Raw genomic sequence first — 18,430 nt, 5'->3', positions numbered from 1 at the left:
TTTATATTGCGAGCGCACAAACGTTAGGCGTACTGCGCGTGCGATGCGCTGTACTGCTGCTGCGCTGCGGCTGCGGCCTGTGCCTGTGCCTGCTGCTTCGCACTGCTCTCCTTGAGTGCAAGTAGCTGCTTCGAACGGAACGACTCGTAGTAGGTGTAGGCAGTCGTGTCGATCAGGTCGTGGAGGTTGCTGCGCAGCAAATAATCGCGCAGATGGGTAAACTCGCACATGCTCTTGTCCTCGATGTTGATCAGACCAGCACCCGTCTGGCGGCCACGAATCAGCCTACCGTCCACTTCGTAGATGTTCGATGCACCCACAATGGCGAACGGAAGGAGCGCCTGGACCACGCTGTTGGCCTCCCTCTCGTCGTCGTTGTAGTCGTCGTGGTCAAACGGGTAGACGCGGATGTTGTTGGTTTGCAGCGAGGCACGGATACGCTTCTTGAACGAATCACGCTCAGGGATTGTCATCGAGTCTGCCTTAGCAATGACAGGGATCACATTCGTAATGTCGCCCAGCTTTTTCAACACCTGGATGTCGATGGGGCGCAGCGAATGGCCGGATGGGTTGATGAAAAAGAGCACGGCGTGTACACGCGTGTCGGGGATGTGGCGGTCGCGCACAGCAGTCAGCTCTTTGCGCAAATAAATACTGTATTGGTCTTTGATATACTTGACGATCGGCTCCCAGCAGTGCTCGTTGTTCATCAAGTCGCCGTATCCAGGCGTGTCGATAATGTTGAGCCGCAGCTTGACGTTGTTTTCGACAATCACGTGTGAAGACGAGTTGATCGTAGTCGTTTGCGGGACGGGGTCAGAAGGGTCATCACGGCCCCGGCTAGCGAGCATGTCGGAGGAAAAGAGCGTGTTGACCATGGTGCTTTTGCCAAGTCCGGTTTGTCCGACAACCATGAGGTTGAACTGGAAACCACGGCGCAGCATCTTGGCCTCAAACTGCTTTGTAAGGGTGTCAAACCCAACGTAGCCGTTAAGCGGCGTAAGCAAGGGCTCGTTGGTAGTCATGCTCAATACGTCCGTCTAGGAAAAGCGGTGGCACTAACCTCCAGCATCCCTTGCTGCGCGCGTGGCAACGACATCACGTGATGTTAACCTGCTCGCACGGGCTGCCTCTGCGTGGGCCGCGATTCGCTGGCCGCACGCCTAGTATCCAACATCCATGTTCCGTCAGACTGCAAGCGCTATGCGCCCCGCACTTTATGCGCGTGCGGTTGCGCCTTCTGCACGGGTGCTGCTGGGATGTGCCGCGCGTGCTCCTGTGCGCTACTACACGGCACCTCAGGGAAAGCCACAAGGCGCGCAAGCCATGCGTGGTTTGAAGAGCGATGGGCCATGGGCAATCACCTCCCTGATTGTGTTTGGCGCTTTGTTTGTATACGTGCTGCGTCCTGGTCTTGTTGACGGTGGCCACGATGATCATAGCCACAAGGAGGGAGAGCACAAGGAGGAGCTCGACGATGCAGCCGAGTCCAAGGGCGAGGAAGAGCCACAGGAGGATGACGAGAAGGACGGTGCTAAGGACGACGCTAAGGAGTCTAAGGACGATGAGAAGTCCGACGAAAAGGAGGAGTCCAAGGACGAGGCTAAGGAGTCCAGTGACGACAAGTCCGATGACAAGTCCGATGAAAAGGAAGGGTCCAAGGACGAGGCTAAGGAGTCCAGTGACGACAAGTCCGATGACAAGTCCGGCGAAAAGGAAGGGTCCAAGGATGATGCGAAAGAGTCCAAGGGCGACGACAAATCTGATGACTAGGACGCTAAAGACGGCGCCAAGGATGACCAGAAGTAAATCAACAGTAATTTATTGTCATGTAACTCGCTCTCCTTACAACCACATAACCAACCATGTAACTGATACACGATCTTGCGCACAGGTCCTTCTCCGCGCACTAGCACCGCGCCCGATGCTTCACAGATCGGCCGAAGATAGTCGGATTAGATGCATGCTGCAGGATTTATGCCTCCGGTAGCCGCGCGTGCTCGGCCGAAACGCGTTTGCTGGCAGCTGGCATCGATAATCCAACCGGGTGGTTACGGTGGGTCCGTGGACCGCAATTGGCTGGCGCGGACCTAGTGGATTGCCGGGCAAGCAACCCGGGCCACCCAGCGTCGGAAACAACCCACTCTTCTTGTCTCCTCACCTTTATTGAGCGAATCCTAGCGCAATGCCTATCATTCAGCGCTCTGCTCTCCGCGCTGTTTCTCGCGCATCTCGTGCGGCTAACCGTGTGGCACGCCAGAACGCTGCCAGCCTCTCGACGGCTGCCCGTCTGGCTGTCCCCGCGGTCCGCGCGGCCACTACCAGCGTTTCCCAGAGTATGTATTGCATTCACCGCTGATTCGCCTTGATCGTGTACTTACCATACCAGCCCGTGGCTTTGCGACCGAGGCCCCAGCTGCGGCAAAGGGCCAGGCTACCCCTGCCGCGAAGGGTGAGATCGGTAAGATTCGTACGGTCATTGGTGCCGTCGTTGACGTTCACTTTGGCACGGAGAACCTTCCCGCCATTTTTAACGCGCTCGAAGTGCTCGACATGAAGTCTGGTCGTCTCGTTCTTGAGGTCGCCCAGCATCTCGGTGAGGACACTGTCCGTTGCATTGCCATGGACGGTACCGAGGGTCTTGTTCGTGGCCAGCGCGTCCAGGACTGTGGTGCGCCCATCACTATTCCTGTGGGTGACGGCACCCTGGGCCGCATCATGAATGTTATTGGTGAGCCCATTGATGAGCGTGGTCCGATCAAGGCGAGCGCTCACATGCCCATCCACCGTGAGCCGCCGTCGTTTGTTGACCAATCGACCGAGTCCGAGATTCTCGAGACCGGTATCAAGGTCGTCGACCTGCTTGCTCCTTACGCGCGTGGTGGTAAGATTGGTCTCTTTGGTGGTGCCGGTGTCGGCAAGACTGTGTTGATTCAAGAGCTCATCAACAATGTCGCCAAGGCCCACGGTGGTTTCTCCGTCTTCACCGGTGTCGGTGAGCGTACCCGTGAGGGCAACGATCTTTACCACGAGATGATGGAGACTGGCGTCATCAACCTCGAGGGCGACTCGAAGGTCGCGCTCGTCTTTGGTCAGATGAACGAGCCCCCGGGTGCCCGTGCCCGTGTTGCCCTTTCTGGTCTCACTGTCGCCGAGTACTTCCGTGACGAGCAGGGCCAGGATGTGTTGCTCTTTATCGACAACATTTTCCGTTTCACTCAGGCCGGTTCCGAGACCTCTGCGTTGCTCGGTCGTATCCCCTCGGCTGTCGGTTACCAGCCCACCCTGGCCACCGATATGGGTGGCATGCAGGAGCGTATCACCACCACCAAGAAGGGGTCCATTACCTCGGTGCAGGCCGTCTATGTCCCTGCCGATGATGTGACTGACCCTGCCCCCGCGACTACATTTGCCCACTTGGACGCTACCACTGTGCTGGACCGTAGCATTGCCGAGCTTGGTATCTACCCCGCTGTGGACCCTCTTAACTCCAACTCTCGTATGCTTGACCCCTCGATTGTCGGTCAGGAGCACTACAGCGTATCGCTTGGTGTGCAACAGCTGCTCCAAGGCTACAAGTCGCTCCAGGATATCATTGCCATTCTGGGTATGGATGAGTTGTCCGAGGAGGACAAGCTCACTGTCGAGCGTGCCCGTAAGATGCAACGTTTCATGTCCCAGCCGTTTGCCGTCGCCCAGGTCTTCACTGGTATCTCTGGCAAGCTCGTGCCCCTGAAGGAGACCATTGTTGCCTGCAAAGAAATTCTCAACGGCAAGCACGACAACCTTCCTGAGGCTGCTTTTTACATGGTCGGCAACATTGACGATGTCATTGCCAAGGCTGACGAGCTCAGCAAGGAGGGCAAGTAAATGTCGAAGATGCCCGATCATGCGTATGGACAACATACACCCGTGGCTTGAATTGGCTGCAATATGCCGCGACTCCCCTGGCGCTCATACTTTTCAGTTTATGTAGTGCCAGCGAGTCAACCTAGATAGCTTGGCCAGGTCAACCAAGATTTTTTCCAAGCACGCCACTGCTCTCCGCCGTGGCCGCGAGCGCAACAGTTTCTTGCCATGGTGTCTGAAATAGTGACGAACTTGTTTTACTCATTCTACAGTAATATCAGGGCCGCTTCCAAACTATTGTGCGGCTGTGTGTGCATATCTTCGTGCTCTTCCTTTTCATACTCGGACGGATGCAATACCGTTCGCCCCGCTGCGTCTGGCCGCGAGACCATCGCTGCGCGCGCTTCGTTGATTAGCGCATCGATCGAGACGCGGCACCGCGACAAGACCTCGTTCAGCTCGACGTCCTGTCTCGACATCGCACGCATAACCTGCGCCGGCAGCCCGTCGTCATTGCGTATCATATCCATAGAGAATAGACCCGGGAACATGTTTTCTTCCAGCAGCGGCGAGCCATTTGCATCCGAGTCGGCCTCGAGCCTATTCAGCACGAGCTGCTGCCGCAGCGCCTTGAGCTCTTTTGTCTGCTTGATCTTGGTCGCTTCAAGCGTTGCATTCACAGAAAGCAGGCTCTTGTTGGAGATCTCAAGATCAAGCATTTTGCGCTCGTGCTTCGCATCCCACGCATCGAGTTCCGCCTCGTCTTTGCCCGCGCTCGACGCGGTCGGTGACGTTTGCGGCGACGCCGCCCTGCGCACCTCTGTCGAAGGCGATGGCGGGGACAGAATGCGGGCGATACGCTCGCCATGCTGTGCATCCATGCTGGGCGGCGTCGCGCGGTATATCTGCGTGCCCACATTGGGAACACGCGCGGTTTTCTGCGGCACGGGTGCGGAAAAGTGCTTGCTGCTTTTGTGGCGCAGCGGGTGTGCATGCGCAGCTTGGGCGGGAGTCATGACACGCGCACCGAGTCCAAGCGACGTCTGTGCGCTGGGCGGCGTCTCCGATGCCGCGCGCCGCATACCGACGACCCGTACGGGGCCGCTGTACGGCGTTTGACGCGCGTTTGCGTTGGGACGCGCTGATGGGAGCAGCGGCGCAGCCGCTGCGGGACTGCTCGACGCGCTCCCCGACGGCGGCGTGCGAGCTGTGTCGAGCCCTAGCGGTGAAGGACGCCCCGTACTTGCGGGGTGTATCTTTGTCGCGTCAATACGCGCGCGAACGGGCGGCGTTCGCGCTATGTTGTGTGTGGATTGTGCGCGCCGCGTCCGGGCACGCGGATTCGGCGGAGTGGGCGTGCCTGCAGGGCTCCATAGAGGATCCATGCTGGACATGGGCATGCACGATAGCGTCAATGTAGCGCGTGTGCGCAGTGCGTGCAGACGGCGGTGGGGCAAGTGTTGCTTGCGCTGGTCGCCACGTGTGGAGGCATCCACGTGGAAGACGCTATCAAACTACCTAGGCTTGGTCGCCGCGCTCCGACTCGCCTGCGTCCGAGTGCGCGCTTGCCCCAGCGGGTGCGGGGATTCCATACTTGTGGCGCACGGCCTCGAACGTCTTGAGCATCTTGCGGCGTGCGCCAAGTGCGGCCACGCCTTTTTCTTCCAGAGCGCGCTCGTCCATCGAGACCATCTCGCGCCAATTGGAGCCCTCAAAGTTGGGCGTGTATTTGTGCAGGCGCAAATGGCGCAGCCAGGCAGGCACGTCGTTAAGGATGGAGATGTCTGCAACCTCCTCCTCCGGAGCCTGTGCCTGCGTTGATACCGGGGACCCAACTGGGTTCTTGGACAGCGCGGAGCTTGTATTGGTACTGCGCGACGGCGTCGCCGCTGCTCCTGCAAGCCCGCTCATAGCGCTGCGCTGTCCGCGAGCCATGCGAGCCTGGCTGCCCAGGCTCGACAAGTTGTGCTGCTGGAGCAGGATTTGCTGCTGCAACGCAAGCAGCTGGGCAGGGTTCAAATTGTTCAGGCCGCCGACGGTCGCCATTGTATTCATCATTTGTACGTTTGCCGGGTTCGACATGCCGCCCGACGGGCTCTGAAGGCCAGCAAGTGTGTTGGGACTCATTGTCGGGATGCTAAAGTTGTTGAACTGGGGACTCATCAAATTTTGGGGACTCGCGTTCCAGTTCCCTTGTTCGTAGACGTTGCCAAACATGCTGGGCTGGTTCGCACTTGCGCGCCGCGCACGCGGGTCGCTCTCGTTTGCCATGTTCTGCGAGATCTGCGCGAGGTTTGCAGCGGTCGCATCGAGCTTCGCGTTCGTGTCTTGGACCTGCGACTCATCGAGCATGGACATGATGGGTGTGTTGACCATACTCGACCAGCTGCCGCCCACCCCAAGCGGAGAAAGCGCATCGTCCAGCGGGCCACTCGCATGCGGCGTGCGGTTCACACCAAGGTCGCTTGACCTCGGCCGTTCGCGCGCGGGGGTGGCTTTTTCCTGCACGTCGTCCAGCTTGCTGCCGCTGTACCCCACAGACTCCATCGGGATCGTCCCGGGCGCTGAGGTGCGGTTGCTCTTCATCTTGCTGCGCTGTGCAGCAAGTGCGCTGGCCACGTCAGGGCTGCCCGAGTAGAGCGACGCGGCGTTGGGCGAGAGAAAGCCGGTGCTTTGGCGCTGAAAGCCGCGTGTGTTGGTCGAGGGAGACTTGACAGAGCTGGGCGTCTTGATCCCGAGCGACGCCATCTTGGCCTCGAGCTGCTCGCCGACAATGTCTGGGGTAAGCGCCTTGCAAACGTACTGTTGGCTGTGTTTGGCGAGAGGAATGCGCCAACTGGATCGCTGCGCGCCATTTGCTGGAGCACCGTGATAAAGAAGCGTATCTGCACCTGTGTAGACTCTTGCAATAGGCTGTACAGCGCCGCAGTGCGCTCTGCTTCAGACAAGACACGGAACCCTAGCGTGAGTAGAAAGGCAACGTACACTGCTCAATCGCGCTGAGTTCCTCTTTGAAGTTTTGGTCCAGTGAGGCGGCGGCCATCTCTTCCAGCGTCGCCTCGTAATTTTGCAGGTCCTCGAACCACTTGTCAATCACTTCCGCTGACTGTCAGTTTCGCCACACCAACGTACTCTCTGGCGTCGCTTGCTGCGCCGCATTCAGCATTTCGGAGCTTGGGCGCAGGTTTCTGGCCGCGCTCAGCGTCTGTGCCTGGGCATTGCTCATGGAACGGTTGGCATCCTGTGACTGGGGAATCCGCATGATCCCTTCGTTGGGCAGTCCCATCTTCCCATGCGAGTAGCGCAGCGGGTTGGTCATCGGCGTCGACGGCGGGCGCTGGCGCTGCTCGGGCTGTGCTGGCGACGGCGAGCGCCCTTGGCTGCTCGGAGAAAAGGAGGCACGCATTCTGCTGTAGTCCGACATGACACGACTGCAGTGCTACGTGGGGCACGAGGCAACTGTATCTACGGCCCTGCAGGGTGGTGTTGGTATGCAAACCTGATTTCTTTCTGCACGGGAGGGTGGCGCAGGCTGGGAACTAAACAATGCCACGGCTATCGACCTCCACCTAAAAAAGTCCGCGCACATGGCCGTCGTCGTCGAGGTCAATGTCGTAGTAGCCGGGCCTGGTGTTGAGGCCGGGCATGGTCTGCATCGCACCGCACAGAGGGTACAAAAATCCTGCGCCCGCAGAAAGGCGTACGGAGCGGATCGGGACGGTAAAGTTGGCGGGCACGCCTTTCAAGGAGGGGTCGTGCGAAAGCGAAAGGTGCGTCTTGGCCATGCAGATCGGCAGGTGGTGGTAGCCTTGGCGGGTAAAGATGTCGATCTGTGCACGCGCTTCAGGGAGCACCTCGATTCCGTCCGCACCGTACATGGCCTTGGCAATTGTCTCGATCTTCGCCTCAATGGGCTGGTCGAGACGGTAGAGAAAGCGGAAATCCGAAAGAGCGTCTTGCAGCTGCTCAATCACAGCGTTGGCCAGCGCCACGGCGCCAGCGCCGCCGTTCGCCCAGTGGTCCGAAGGCACAGCAGCATCTGCACCGGCAGCCAACGCACGCGCAACAACAAGGTCAATCTCCGCCTGCGTATCCGTCGCAAATTGATTCACGGCAACCACCACCTTGAGCCCGTGCATTTTGGCATTTTCAATATGCTTGACCAGGTTTGCACACCCCTTGTCCACGATGTCCAGATTCTCCTGCGTGTACACCTCGCTGAGCGGCTTCCCGGGCGACACGTCGGGTCCGCCGCCGTGCGATTTCAGCGCACGGACCGTGGCGACAAGCACAACCGCGTCGGGCACAAGCCCACTTTCGCGGCACTTGATGTTGCAAAACTTTTCCATGCCAATGTCGGCGCCAAAACCAGCCTCGGTGATCACGTACCCATTCCGCTCGCTCGGCTCGCCAGACTCGCGCCCCGCGAGTTTTAACGCAATGGCGTCGGCAAGGATGGACGAGTTGCCGTGTGCAATGTTGGCAAAAGGACCAGCATGGACAAACACAGGTGTGCCCTCGAGCGTTTGCATCAGATTCGGCTTAATTGCATCACGCATCAGCACAGCCAAGGCGCCGCCGGCGCCAATATCGTCCGCGGTGATGGGCTCGCCGGCCTTGTTGGAGCCAATCACCATGTCGCCCAGACGGCGCCGCATGTCTTTCAGGTCGCGACTAAGCGCAAGCACAGCCATGCATTCGGATGCAACGGCAATGTCAAAGCCCGTCTTGCGTGTCATGCCTTTCTCGGTGGGCGCTTCGCCGATCGTGATCTCGCGCAGGTAGCGGTCGTTGGTATCGACGACGCGGCGCCAAGTGACCGAGTCGGGATCGATGTCCAAGCGCGCAAATCGCGCTTTTTCCTCGTCCGTCAATGCGTCTGGCTCTCTCTTGTCGATGCCGAGCTTGCGCAGGCGCTTCAGCATCACCGGGGCGAACGTGCGCACGCCTTTCTTGGCTGGGCACAGACGGTCAAACAGGGCTGCGTCTTTTTGCGTCGCTTCGTGAAACATGCGTGTATCAATGGCTGCGGCGAGCAGATTGTTCGCAGCGAGCACCGCGTGGTTGTCGCCAGTGAGGTGCAGGTTGAACTCCTCCATGGGGATCACTTGCGAGTAGCCCCCGCCCGCAGCGCCGCCCTTGATGCCAAACGTAGGACCTTGCGACGGCTGGCGCACGCATGCAAATGCAGGCTTGCCGAGGTGTGCGCCGAGCGCCTGGGCGAGGCCAATCGTCGTAGTCGACTTGCCTTCGCCCAGCGGCGTCGGCGTAATACCAGCAACGACTACGTACTTCCCGTTGGTGCGGTGCGCAAGTCGCTCGAGCACGCTGAGGCTCACCTTCGCTTTTGCATCGCCGTACGGCTCGACTTCCGACGGAAGCAGACCGATCTCAGCACTCAGATCGCCGATCTTTTTCGGTGTCTGTGCGCGCGCAACCTCGATATCAGTCGGGACGGGGCGCTGGAAATGCAGTGGATTTGGCTTGACGGTGCCGCGCGGATGCTTGCCAAGATGCTCGGCGCGGCGCTGTGCGGCAATTAAGACGTTCTCCATAAGCATCGCCACGGTCATGGGGCCGACGCCGCCGGGAACGGGAGTGACCGCTTTGACGACTGGGAGCGCAGACGCCATGTCCAGGTCGCCCACAAGGCGCTGGCCGGACTTTTTCGAGCCGTCGGCTACGTAGTTTGTTCCAACATCGATCACGACACAGCCAGGCTTGAGCCACGCGCCTTGCACAAAGTTGGCAATTCCGATCGCAGCGACAACCACATCAGCTGTTTTCAGGATTGCGGGCACGTCGCGCGTCTTGGAATGGATCTGCGTAACGGTGGCATTGCGTTTGCGGAGCATACTCGCCATGGGGTTGCCCACAATGTCGCTGCGGCCCATCACGACAGCGTGCAGCCCGGAAAAGTCAGCAAGTCCCACTTTCTCTAGCAGCTTCAGCACACCGGCAGGCGTGCAGGGATAAAAATAGGGATTCGACGCTTTCGACGAGAGCTTTCCAATATTGAGGGTGTGGAATCCATCCACGTCTTTGCACGGGTCGATGCATTCGGTGATGCGCCGCTCTGCCTCGGAGTCAATTTTTTTGCCAAGTGGAAGCTGCACAAGTACGCCGTCTACGCTGGAATCGTCGTTACAGCGCTTGACGTGGGCGAGGATGGTGGCTTCGTCTGTGTTGTCGGGGAGCTGGATGTGTGTAGTATGGATGCCGCACTGCTCGGCTGCTTGGCGCTTCATGCGGATATACGTCGAAGACGCACTTTGCCCGCCTTCCTGGATGATGCACAGGTTCGGCACGACGCCGGGGTGCGTCTGCTTTAGCTGGCGCACACGCTCCGCAACCGATTCGCGGATCGAGCTAAATTCGTCAGCGGGAATGCAACGTACCCGGCAAGCGCCGTCCCGTCAATGATGGCTCCTTCGGTAGACATACCGCGACCCACTAGATTTCGTAGCGTGGAAAAACGAGTGTAATGACCCGTGCGGAGAAGCGACGTACAAAGAATAATGTCGGTTACGGCGAAGCGGCAGTCGGCCTGCACTTTGCGGAAATATGCATACATCCACATTCCAGCGCGCGACACGCTACGAGGGAAACCTATCAAGTACAAGATGGCACGATGCTAGTGCGCGGCATCAAAGCGGGCCTTGCTCGCAGCAAATAGTTGCTCCTGCTGGCGCTGCAGCTCCTCCTCAGTAAGCCCACTGAGCTCAAAGCGTGACGCCTTCCGTTCACGTTCCTGGCCATGAGCTACTTCCCAACGTACCTTTTGGTGCTGTTTATGGTCATTAAGCACGTCCCGCACTTCGTGCGTGTACTTCTCGAATCCCAGATCGACAAGCGCAGTCACGACGTGGTCCGGCGCGATGGTTTTCTTCGAGTCTTTCTCGCACGCCTCGTTCGCCTCGGAGGAGACGAGATGGATAAACTCGACACAACAATCAATCAGCAAGTCGCGCGTATCTTTCGCGCAGCTCATGTCGTTTGGCAGGTAGTCTTGGATTAGTTTCTGAATAGTCGCCTTGGGCAGCGAAAGCTCCTCATCTTCCGGCGCACCGCTCCCGAAATCGCGCTCATCGTCCGACATGCCGGGCAAGGCGCGACGCGTGGGACAGCTTGACCGCGAATGCGTACACGTGCGGCACACGTGACATTTGTAATGTCAAGCGCATGACTGGCATGGACGTCGAAGCACGACCATGGCGCCGAATTTGCGTGTGCATGACACTCTCAATGAACTGGACGATTGCAACATTAAGAGCACCAAGCCGCGTACGTACCGCGTTTTTTTTAACCCCAAGTGATACCCCCGCAAATTCTCATGGAAGAGTACCCTCTCAACATGCAAGCCGCACAAGCCGTGCTCGCAGGCCGTCGCGACACAGAAGACATTATGAGCGGGAAGCAGGACCGTATTATTGTAGTTGTCGGCCCGTGCTCCGTGCATGATGTCCGTGCCGGTCTCGACTACGCGCAAAAGCTGCGCGCGTATGCCGAGCATGCCAAAGACGATCTGCACATTATCATGCGCGTGTACTTTGAAAAGCCACGCACGACCGTCGGATGGAAAGGCTTGATTAACGACCCCAACCTGGACGGGACGTACGAAATCAACAAAGGCTTGCGTCTTGCGCGCGGCTTCCTGCTCGAGATTGCGAAAATGGGCCTTGCTACAGGCGCAGAGTTCCTCGACACCATTAGCCCGCAGTACACAGCGGACCTGATCTCCTGGGGCGCTATTGGAGCACGCACTACGGAATCGCAGGTGCACCGTGAACTCACGAGCGGCCTAAGCATGCCCGTTGGGTTCAAGAACGGCACGGACGGGTCCGTGGCAATTGCCGTGGACGCCATCAAGTCGGCCTCAAGCGAGCACTCTTTCCTTTCTGTGACAAAACAGGGCATTTCTGCGATTATCGAGACGGCTGGAAACAAAAACTGCCACGTTATTCTGCGTGGGTCCAACAGCGGACCGAATTACGCGCCGGAACATGTACAGAGCGCGTCGGCCGCGCTGGAAAAGGCCGGCATTGCGCCGCGCATTATGATCGACTGCAGTCACGGAAACAGCGAGAAGAAGCATGAAAACCAGGTCAAGGTTGTGGACAGCGTTGTGGAGCAGCTCTCGCGTGCCGACGACAGTGCTCGGAGTATTATCGGCGTCATGCTCGAGTCCAACATTGTCCAAGGCAAGCAGAGCATTCCTTCTTCTGGCCCCGCCGCTCTCACCTATGGTCAGTCGATCACCGATGCCTGCATTGGCTGGGATACCACGGTTGCCGTGCTGGACAAGCTGCGCGAGGGCGTGCGTGCGCGCCGCGATGGGACGCCCCCGTCGCTGCGCTTCAACGTACCGATGAACGAACACGTCGTGCAGCCCTCCTTGGGAAAGCCAGGCGTGAATGACGCAGCACTGGGCATGCTGGGCAAGCAGTAAGTAGCATTACGTACTCCTATTTAAAGCCCACATGTGCGGCACTGCACCTCGTCTGTCACACTGTTGTCTTGCGATTGGACCCAGTGCAGCAAGGAGCCGCGTAGGTTGCTTTCGCGCGCATTAATTCCAGGCTCAAGCAGCCTATTGAGCAGGCGCAGCCTCTCCCCCTCCTGCTCTACATCCTCTTTTCCCCCGGGGCCAAGCAGCATCGAGTTTTCGCTGGTGTCGCCGACCAGCAGCGCACTGAGTGCCGTCGTATCCGGCGCATCTTCTGTAGCTTGCGATTGGCTCGACACGGTCCGGCTTTTGTATCCCAGCATGCCGCTGCATGCACGCTGCACTCTCTCCAGCGTACTCACTTTGAGCGCATCGCTCTCAGCACCCGGCCGTCCCAGTCCCAACGCGCTGTGCTGGCTGCGGCGGCTGCTTTCCAATTCATCTACACTGTCGTCCAGTCGCTCGTGCAGATCGCGCACCGTAGCACGCAACAAATCCACCTCGTTTTCCGCGCTCGTCGCGCGCGCGTTTGCAAGCAAAAGCGCCTGTTCGCGCTCCTTGAGGAGCTCTTCCGAGTACGCAACGGACGCTTTGAGCACGTTTAGTTGCCCTTCAAGTGCATCCACTGTTTTTTCGTACTCTACAATCACAGGCTCTGCATTCGCCAAGAAATCGCCTGGCGTTGTCGGGAGCGCGTTTGGCCGCTGCTGCCTGTTGAGCTGAAGGAGCTCCGCGGTTAGTTGCACGTTTTTGCGACTCAGCGCCGAGTACTTTTCTTGCCACGCGAGCAGTGCCTGTGCATGGTCGGAGTGAACCAAGCTAGGACCTTTTTGTTCCGGTGCTGCGACAAGCAGTTCGTGCGAGACGCGGATGAGGTCCAGCTCTTTGCGCAGCCGCAGCACCTGCGTTTGCAAATGCTCCACATTGTTCCAGCCTGCCTCGGTCTGGTTGCGCTCGACAGAGTTGCGAATGTGCCGCGCGCGCTGCGCATAATACAGCGTGTTGAGTGTCTCGTTCACGTTCATTTCTAGGGAAGATACGCACGCAATCATCAGTGTGTGTGCGTTTCCGCCCAAACTATCCTGCAGTAGCCTCGTAAGTTTGCTGTCGCGGTACGGAATATGCATTGGGCGCCGCGCCTTGGCTGGATCGCTCAGCATACTGATCACATTGCCCAGTGCGTGCAGGCCGGAATTGATGCAGATGCCTTCTTTTACGCGGTCGCCCGTCGCGGCGGTGCGCTTGAGACGCTCCGAGCCGGCTAAATCGACGAAATGCAGCTTGCTCGTGGTAACTACAGCGTCCGCCTCGGCTTGGCGCGCTCGCAAAATGCGCGATGGTGTGCGTGTCGGCGTGATGGGGCGCGACGGCGTGCGCAATGCAGACTTTGCGCCTAGTTTCGGCAAGCCCGAGGCGCGCGGCGTTTGTGGGATTGCGAGCGGCGCACCGCGTTCGGGGCTCGCGGCGCGCGGCCTGGACCGTGTGAGTGTAAGGGAAAAGATGGCATGCGAGCGCGAAGACTGCGTGTTCATTTCTGTCTCGTGCGTTTGACGCATATCCATGCCGCATTTCAGCAGCTCGATGATGTCGAGCGCGTCGTTGGCCTCGTACTGGCGCAGTCCCGTCCATACGATCTCGCCGACGCGCGTCTCACGGATCTGGACCTGATTCGTCGCGTCTATGTCTGGCTCAGCCAGCAAATCAATGAGGTCTTCATTGTACAGCTCCAGGAAACTGACTTGCAAGCTGTGCTCCGCGCCAGGCGACTCCGCGAGGCTTTCATCAAGACTCGCAAACACGCGCTGCGCGGCGCGGGGTATAATACCGACCTGAGGATGGATCATATCAGCCAAACCATCCTCCGTATACGCCTCACTCTCGCCGCAGGTGCCCATCGTGTACGATTTACCGCTCGAGGTTTGGCCATAGGCAAATACGGTAGTGTTGTACCCGTCCAAGAAGCGCTGGATCAATGGTTCCACACTGTTATTATATATTTCTTCCTGCGCAGAGTCTGCATCATACACCCGGTCAAACGTAAAGTTGGGGCGCGGATCGCGCTGCGCGGTGGGCCCACTTGTCTCGACCGCCAAGCTGGTTTCTGAATTCGGATGCACTACCGTGCGGAGTGGCCGCGGCAACGCGCGAGATGCGCCCTCCACCATATCTGGGCGCACACGGACCGCTACAGTAAGTTTACTCCTTATACGCACCGACTTGCACCGTCATCGCGCCATCTTGCCGGCCTTTTGCCTGCGCCATCAACACAATGTGGAGTGTTGGGAAGCGTTGTCTCGCGTGGCACCACGTGCCTAACGCGCTCGCGTCCGTACCGTTTGGCTTCGTGGGCGATGACCGGCGTGCTGTCGGATCGGCAGCGGGACGAACTGCACCGGTCATTGCTTGAGTATCTGCACGCAAGCGAGTTCAGTGATACGTACGACGCGCTGAAGCGCGATGCGGGACTCGATGCGTACGCACCGGATCCGAAAAGTCGGTATGCGGGCCTGCTCGAAAAAAAATGGCTAAGCACGATCCGCCTGCAGAAAAAGGTGTGTATGCGCGCATGCTGACGCCAGAATATGGAGCTGGAAAATAAGGTGCGCGCACTTGAGAAAGAGCTTGATACGACGCCCAATGCGCGGCGCGGCGCATTCGTCGCGTCCTGGCACCCAAGCACGCCGCGGCATACGTTGCTGGGCCACCGACAACCGATAACTGACGCGGCGTTTCATCCACGATTTAGTATGCTTGCGACGGCGAGCGAGGACATGACGATAAAAATTTGGGACTGGGAAACAGGAGAGCTGGAGCAGACGCTCAAAGGGCATACAAAGCCCGTGCAGAGCATCGCGTTCGACTACGGCGGCAAGTACCTTGTGTCGTGCTCTTCAGACCTTGCTATTAAGATATGGGATATTACAGAAGGGTGGAAGAATGTGCGTACGATGCATGGGCACGAGCACAGCGTGTCGAGCGCTTGCTTCTTGCCTGGCGACCAGCACATTATTTCCGCCAGCAGGGATCGTACCCTGAAGCTATGGGAAACGGCCACTGGCTTTTGTACACGTACACTGCGTGGGCATAGTGACTGGGTCCGCGCGGTGACCGTGTCTAGCGACGCGCGTCTGTTTGCAAGCGCTTCAAGCGATCGCACGGTGCGTATTTGGGATGCAGGTACAGGCGAGATGCGCAATGAGCTGCGTGGTCATGAGCATGTTGTGGAATGCGTTATGTTTGCACCTGCTACGGCATATGCCGCGCTGTGTGCCTTGGGCGGTATCCGTGCGCCGCGCGACGAAAGCGCCGCGCATTCGGGCCAATTTCTAGCCAGCGGATCGCGCGACAAGACAATCCGATTATGGACACAGCAAGGACAATGTATTCGTGTCTTGGCTGGGCACGATAACTGGGTGCGCGCGCTCGCATTCTCCCCGAACGGCAAGTATCTTCTCTCGGTGAGCGACGATAAAACCATGCGCGTGTGGGATCTCGCGTCGGGTCGATGCATCAAGGCGATCGACGCACACAATCATTTCTGTACTTCGCTCGCATGGGGCCGGAGCTGGGTGGAAGATAATCAAGTAGGGCGCCCCGTCAACGTCGTGGCCACCGGCTCGGTCGACTTGGGCGTCAAAGTGTGGGCGCCGTAATGTAGTATATAATTCCCAAATTTAGGAACTACGCGACGCGTCGCGCAGTGCTGCTTACCATGGACGGCGACGATTTTCGCACCAGCGCGCAGGACGCGGCGGATGAAGATGTGCTCGAGGGCATACCGCTGTCGTCACGCACGATGAGTGCGACCAATGCCGTTGGCGGCACATTTGGCCTTGGCATTGACCAGTTTGAGCTTCCCAAGGCCTCGATCAACAAACTCGCGCGTACAGAAATTCCAGACTCTGTGCAGCTACGCAAAGATACACTCACTGCACTCGTCAAGTCAGCGTCCGTGTTTGTGAGCTACTTGAGTACGTATTACAACATGCTAATTCCAGCGGCGGCATCTCAAGATGTTGCGATTGCACGGGGAAACAAGACGATCAGCGCAGCGCACGTACTGGATGCGATGCGCGAGCTCGAATTTCCCCTACCCATGCGCAAGGCACTTCGCGAAGAGCTGCAAGGTACGCAGCCAGCAAAGCTAACCACAGCATACCGCGATCTGCAGAAACGCAACGCAGCCACACGGGCCGACGCAGCCGCACGCAGCCGCGCAATTGCGCGCGCAAAAGCAACGGAAAAGGCAAGCGAAGAGGCTCTGCAGAAGGAGCACGACGCGGAGGAGACGCCAAAAGATGCCGAGGCGATGGAAATGGACCAAGACCAGGCACGAGACCCTGTCCTGTAATGTTTCTGTACTATACAATCTAGCGAGCAGCGGCCTCCGCATCCGCCTCGACCTCGTGTTTAATTTCGCCCGCCTCGTGTGCAGCGCCGTGCCGTTCTTCTGTAGAAACGGGATTTTGTCTTGCGAGCAGGAATGGCGTCCAGCGCAGTTTGGACGGGTCAAGACGCACGTACGCTTTCGCATCGTGTTGTGCGACGTACGCACGCACTTGGTCTCGGTCGTAGACGAGGCGGTAGTCGTTCGGGAGCACATTGTCTTGGAGTGCGCGCTCCTGCTCCATGAAAAATTCAGGGGGAAGTCGCCCCTGGTCTGTGCCGTTATGGAATGGTTGCAGAATGGCGCGATCCTGTAGGGTATAGAGGACATCGTCCATTTTCATGCCTGTTTCGTTACAAAGGACTATTGTTAGTTCATCAGCACGTACTTTGCAACGTCACGTCCTGCGCTTCGCTCAACACGCGGTACACCGCCAAGGTCCAGTAGCTCCGGTACGTGAGAAAACCCAGGTCAGACAGTGGCTTCTCTGGCGAGCCAAGTCTATTTTCTTTGCGCGACAATAGGTAGCTTATTGCAATCAAAAAATAGCCCCATCCGCGGCGCTGATGGATGGGCAGCGTCATGATGCAGCTCACATTGTAGTCCATCGGACTCCGTTTCTCCTTGCTATAGTACCCCACAAAATGCGATCCCCTTTGGTCCGACTCGACAAAAATGTAAAAGAGAAAGGGCTCGACGTCGTAATACAGTGTCTTGTGGTCCAGGAACAGTTTCGCCAGGAGGCACAGGTTCTGGCAGTAGATCTTGTTCTTGCTCCCGTCCACTTCAAACACGGAAATCTTGTTGGCGCGGTAGATTTCCTGGCCGGGCGGGTGGTGCATCATGCATTTCAAGCGGTGCCGCATCGCCATGAAACGGCTCTTCATGTATTTCAGGCAGAACTCACACATCCACAAACGCCCATCGGGCGCGGTGCTGTACTCTTCTGGAAAAGGCGCTTGGAACCACGTATCAATATCGTACGCACCGAAACGAAGGGTCCGGATAGGCAGCGCATGGCCGACGTCCACGCGCATAATGCTCTCTTCGCGCGCGGATGTCGCGGGAGAAGCGTACCGACTGCTCGTTGCAGAGCTAGCTCGTTTTACATTTGCCGTGCCAAGACGCAGTTCTGCAATGCGCTTGCTCCGCTGAAACTGCGCGATATCCTCTTTGCCAATTTCGTTGGCGTGTGTCGCGGCTTCGTCGCCACTCAAGAGGCCTGCAAATGGTGCGCCGTCGTCTTGTGACCCGCGCGTCAACATCTTTTCCGCCTCGTCATCGTCGTCCGACTCGGACGCGACTGCAACGGTGCGCTTTCGCTTGGTGGCGACGGGGCGCGCCAAACGAATTACGGGTTTCTTTTTCGGCTGGGTGTGCCCTTTGCACAAGGGACAGTACCACTTCCCACGCGGCGGCTTCTCTAGCGGCGGCTTGAGGCAGTACAAGTGCCAGCCGCGATCGCACTTATCGCAAAACATGATCTGCTCGTCGTCGCCTTTTTCGCGGCACTTCTCGCAGATCTTGCACTCCATACAGCGCCACTCGTACGTCTCCGTCAGCGCCAACTTTTGACCTCCCTTGTCCCACTCCATGCAGCTTGGGTGGCCGCAGCTGCCGCATTCTGTGCACATGCGCAGCGCTTCCGGCGCGCCTGTCGCACGGTTATTTTCTGCCGTCCCGAGACAGAAGGCACAGAGCTGCACGTCGGCATGCGCCGCCTTTGCCGTACCGTGCCGCCGCACGCC

At 58.4% G+C, this 18,430-nt stretch overlaps 11 protein-coding genes across 11 annotated transcripts; 5 read left to right on the top strand and 6 right to left on the bottom strand.

The window, feature by feature from the left end:
- Positions 1–23: 23 nt before the first annotated feature.
- Positions 24–1,025, bottom strand: CDC10 (cell division control protein; the record flags this gene model as incomplete). Its single annotated transcript, XM_056205800.1, has 1 exon — positions 24–1,025. One exon carries the CDS (start codon positions 1,023–1,025, stop codon positions 24–26), a length of 1,002 nt encoding a protein of 333 aa, XP_056061775.1.
- Positions 1,026–1,179: 154 nt separating this feature from the next.
- Positions 1,180–1,773, top strand: MVES1_000943 (uncharacterized protein; the record flags this gene model as incomplete). Its single annotated transcript, XM_056205799.1, has 1 exon — positions 1,180–1,773. One exon carries the CDS (start codon positions 1,180–1,182, stop codon positions 1,771–1,773), a length of 594 nt encoding a protein of 197 aa, XP_056061774.1.
- Positions 1,774–2,185: 412 nt separating this feature from the next.
- ATP2 (atp2, beta subunit of the F1 sector of mitochondrial F1F0 ATP synthase) lies at positions 2,186–3,870 on the top strand (the record flags this gene model as incomplete). Its single annotated transcript, XM_056205798.1, has 2 exons — positions 2,186–2,336; positions 2,390–3,870. 2 exons carry the CDS (start codon positions 2,186–2,188, stop codon positions 3,868–3,870), a joined length of 1,632 nt encoding a protein of 543 aa, XP_056061773.1.
- A 245-nt stretch (positions 3,871–4,115) lies between these two features.
- On the bottom strand, positions 4,116–5,234 carry MVES1_000941 (uncharacterized protein; the record flags this gene model as incomplete). The annotated part of the gene is made up of 1 exon (XM_056205797.1): positions 4,116–5,234. One exon carries the CDS (start codon positions 5,232–5,234, stop codon positions 4,116–4,118), a length of 1,119 nt encoding a protein of 372 aa, XP_056061772.1.
- A 133-nt stretch (positions 5,235–5,367) lies between these two features.
- Positions 5,368–7,273, bottom strand: VTS1 (Flap-structured DNA-binding and RNA-binding protein; the record flags this gene model as incomplete). Its single annotated transcript, XM_056205796.1, has 4 exons — positions 5,368–6,626; positions 6,653–6,808; positions 6,835–6,951; positions 6,982–7,273. 4 exons carry the CDS (start codon positions 7,271–7,273, stop codon positions 5,368–5,370), a joined length of 1,824 nt encoding a protein of 607 aa, XP_056061771.1.
- A 145-nt stretch (positions 7,274–7,418) lies between these two features.
- MVES1_000939 (uncharacterized protein) lies at positions 7,419–10,291 on the bottom strand (the record flags this gene model as incomplete). Its single annotated transcript, XM_056205795.1, has 2 exons — positions 7,419–10,218; positions 10,248–10,291. The coding sequence occupies 2 exons, from the start codon at positions 10,289–10,291 to the stop codon at positions 7,419–7,421; spliced, it is 2,844 nt and encodes a 947-aa protein (XP_056061770.1).
- Positions 10,292–10,483: 192 nt separating this feature from the next.
- On the bottom strand, positions 10,484–10,948 carry NCB2 (negative cofactor 2 transcription regulator complex subunit ncb2; the record flags this gene model as incomplete). Its single annotated transcript, XM_056205794.1, has 1 exon — positions 10,484–10,948. The coding sequence occupies one exon, from the start codon at positions 10,946–10,948 to the stop codon at positions 10,484–10,486; it is 465 nt and encodes a 154-aa protein (XP_056061769.1).
- Positions 10,949–11,060: 112 nt separating this feature from the next.
- On the top strand, positions 11,061–12,298 carry MVES1_000937 (3-deoxy-7-phosphoheptulonate synthase; the record flags this gene model as incomplete). The annotated part of the gene is made up of 2 exons (XM_056205793.1): positions 11,061–11,133; positions 11,163–12,298. The coding sequence occupies 2 exons, from the start codon at positions 11,061–11,063 to the stop codon at positions 12,296–12,298; spliced, it is 1,209 nt and encodes a 402-aa protein (XP_056061768.1).
- Positions 12,299–12,318: 20 nt separating this feature from the next.
- On the bottom strand, positions 12,319–14,557 carry MVES1_000936 (uncharacterized protein; the record flags this gene model as incomplete). Its single annotated transcript, XM_056205792.1, has 2 exons — positions 12,319–14,480; positions 14,509–14,557. The coding sequence occupies 2 exons, from the start codon at positions 14,555–14,557 to the stop codon at positions 12,319–12,321; spliced, it is 2,211 nt and encodes a 736-aa protein (XP_056061767.1).
- An 89-nt stretch (positions 14,558–14,646) lies between these two features.
- LIS1 (Lissencephaly-1) lies at positions 14,647–15,948 on the top strand (the record flags this gene model as incomplete). Its single annotated transcript, XM_056205791.1, has 2 exons — positions 14,647–14,847; positions 14,875–15,948. The coding sequence occupies 2 exons, from the start codon at positions 14,647–14,649 to the stop codon at positions 15,946–15,948; spliced, it is 1,275 nt and encodes a 424-aa protein (XP_056061766.1).
- Positions 15,949–16,007: 59 nt separating this feature from the next.
- MVES1_000934 (DNA-directed DNA polymerase) lies at positions 16,008–16,646 on the top strand (the record flags this gene model as incomplete). The annotated part of the gene is made up of 1 exon (XM_056205790.1): positions 16,008–16,646. One exon carries the CDS (start codon positions 16,008–16,010, stop codon positions 16,644–16,646), a length of 639 nt encoding a protein of 212 aa, XP_056061765.1.
- Positions 16,647–18,430: the final 1,784 nt, after the last annotated feature.

The sequence above is a fragment of the Malassezia vespertilionis genome, chromosome 2, assembly GCF_029542925.1.
Source record: "Malassezia vespertilionis chromosome 2, complete sequence".
Taxonomy (NCBI): Eukaryota; Fungi; Basidiomycota; class Malasseziomycetes; order Malasseziales; family Malasseziaceae; genus Malassezia; species Malassezia vespertilionis.
This window is presented reverse-complemented; position numbering and strand designations above follow the sequence as displayed.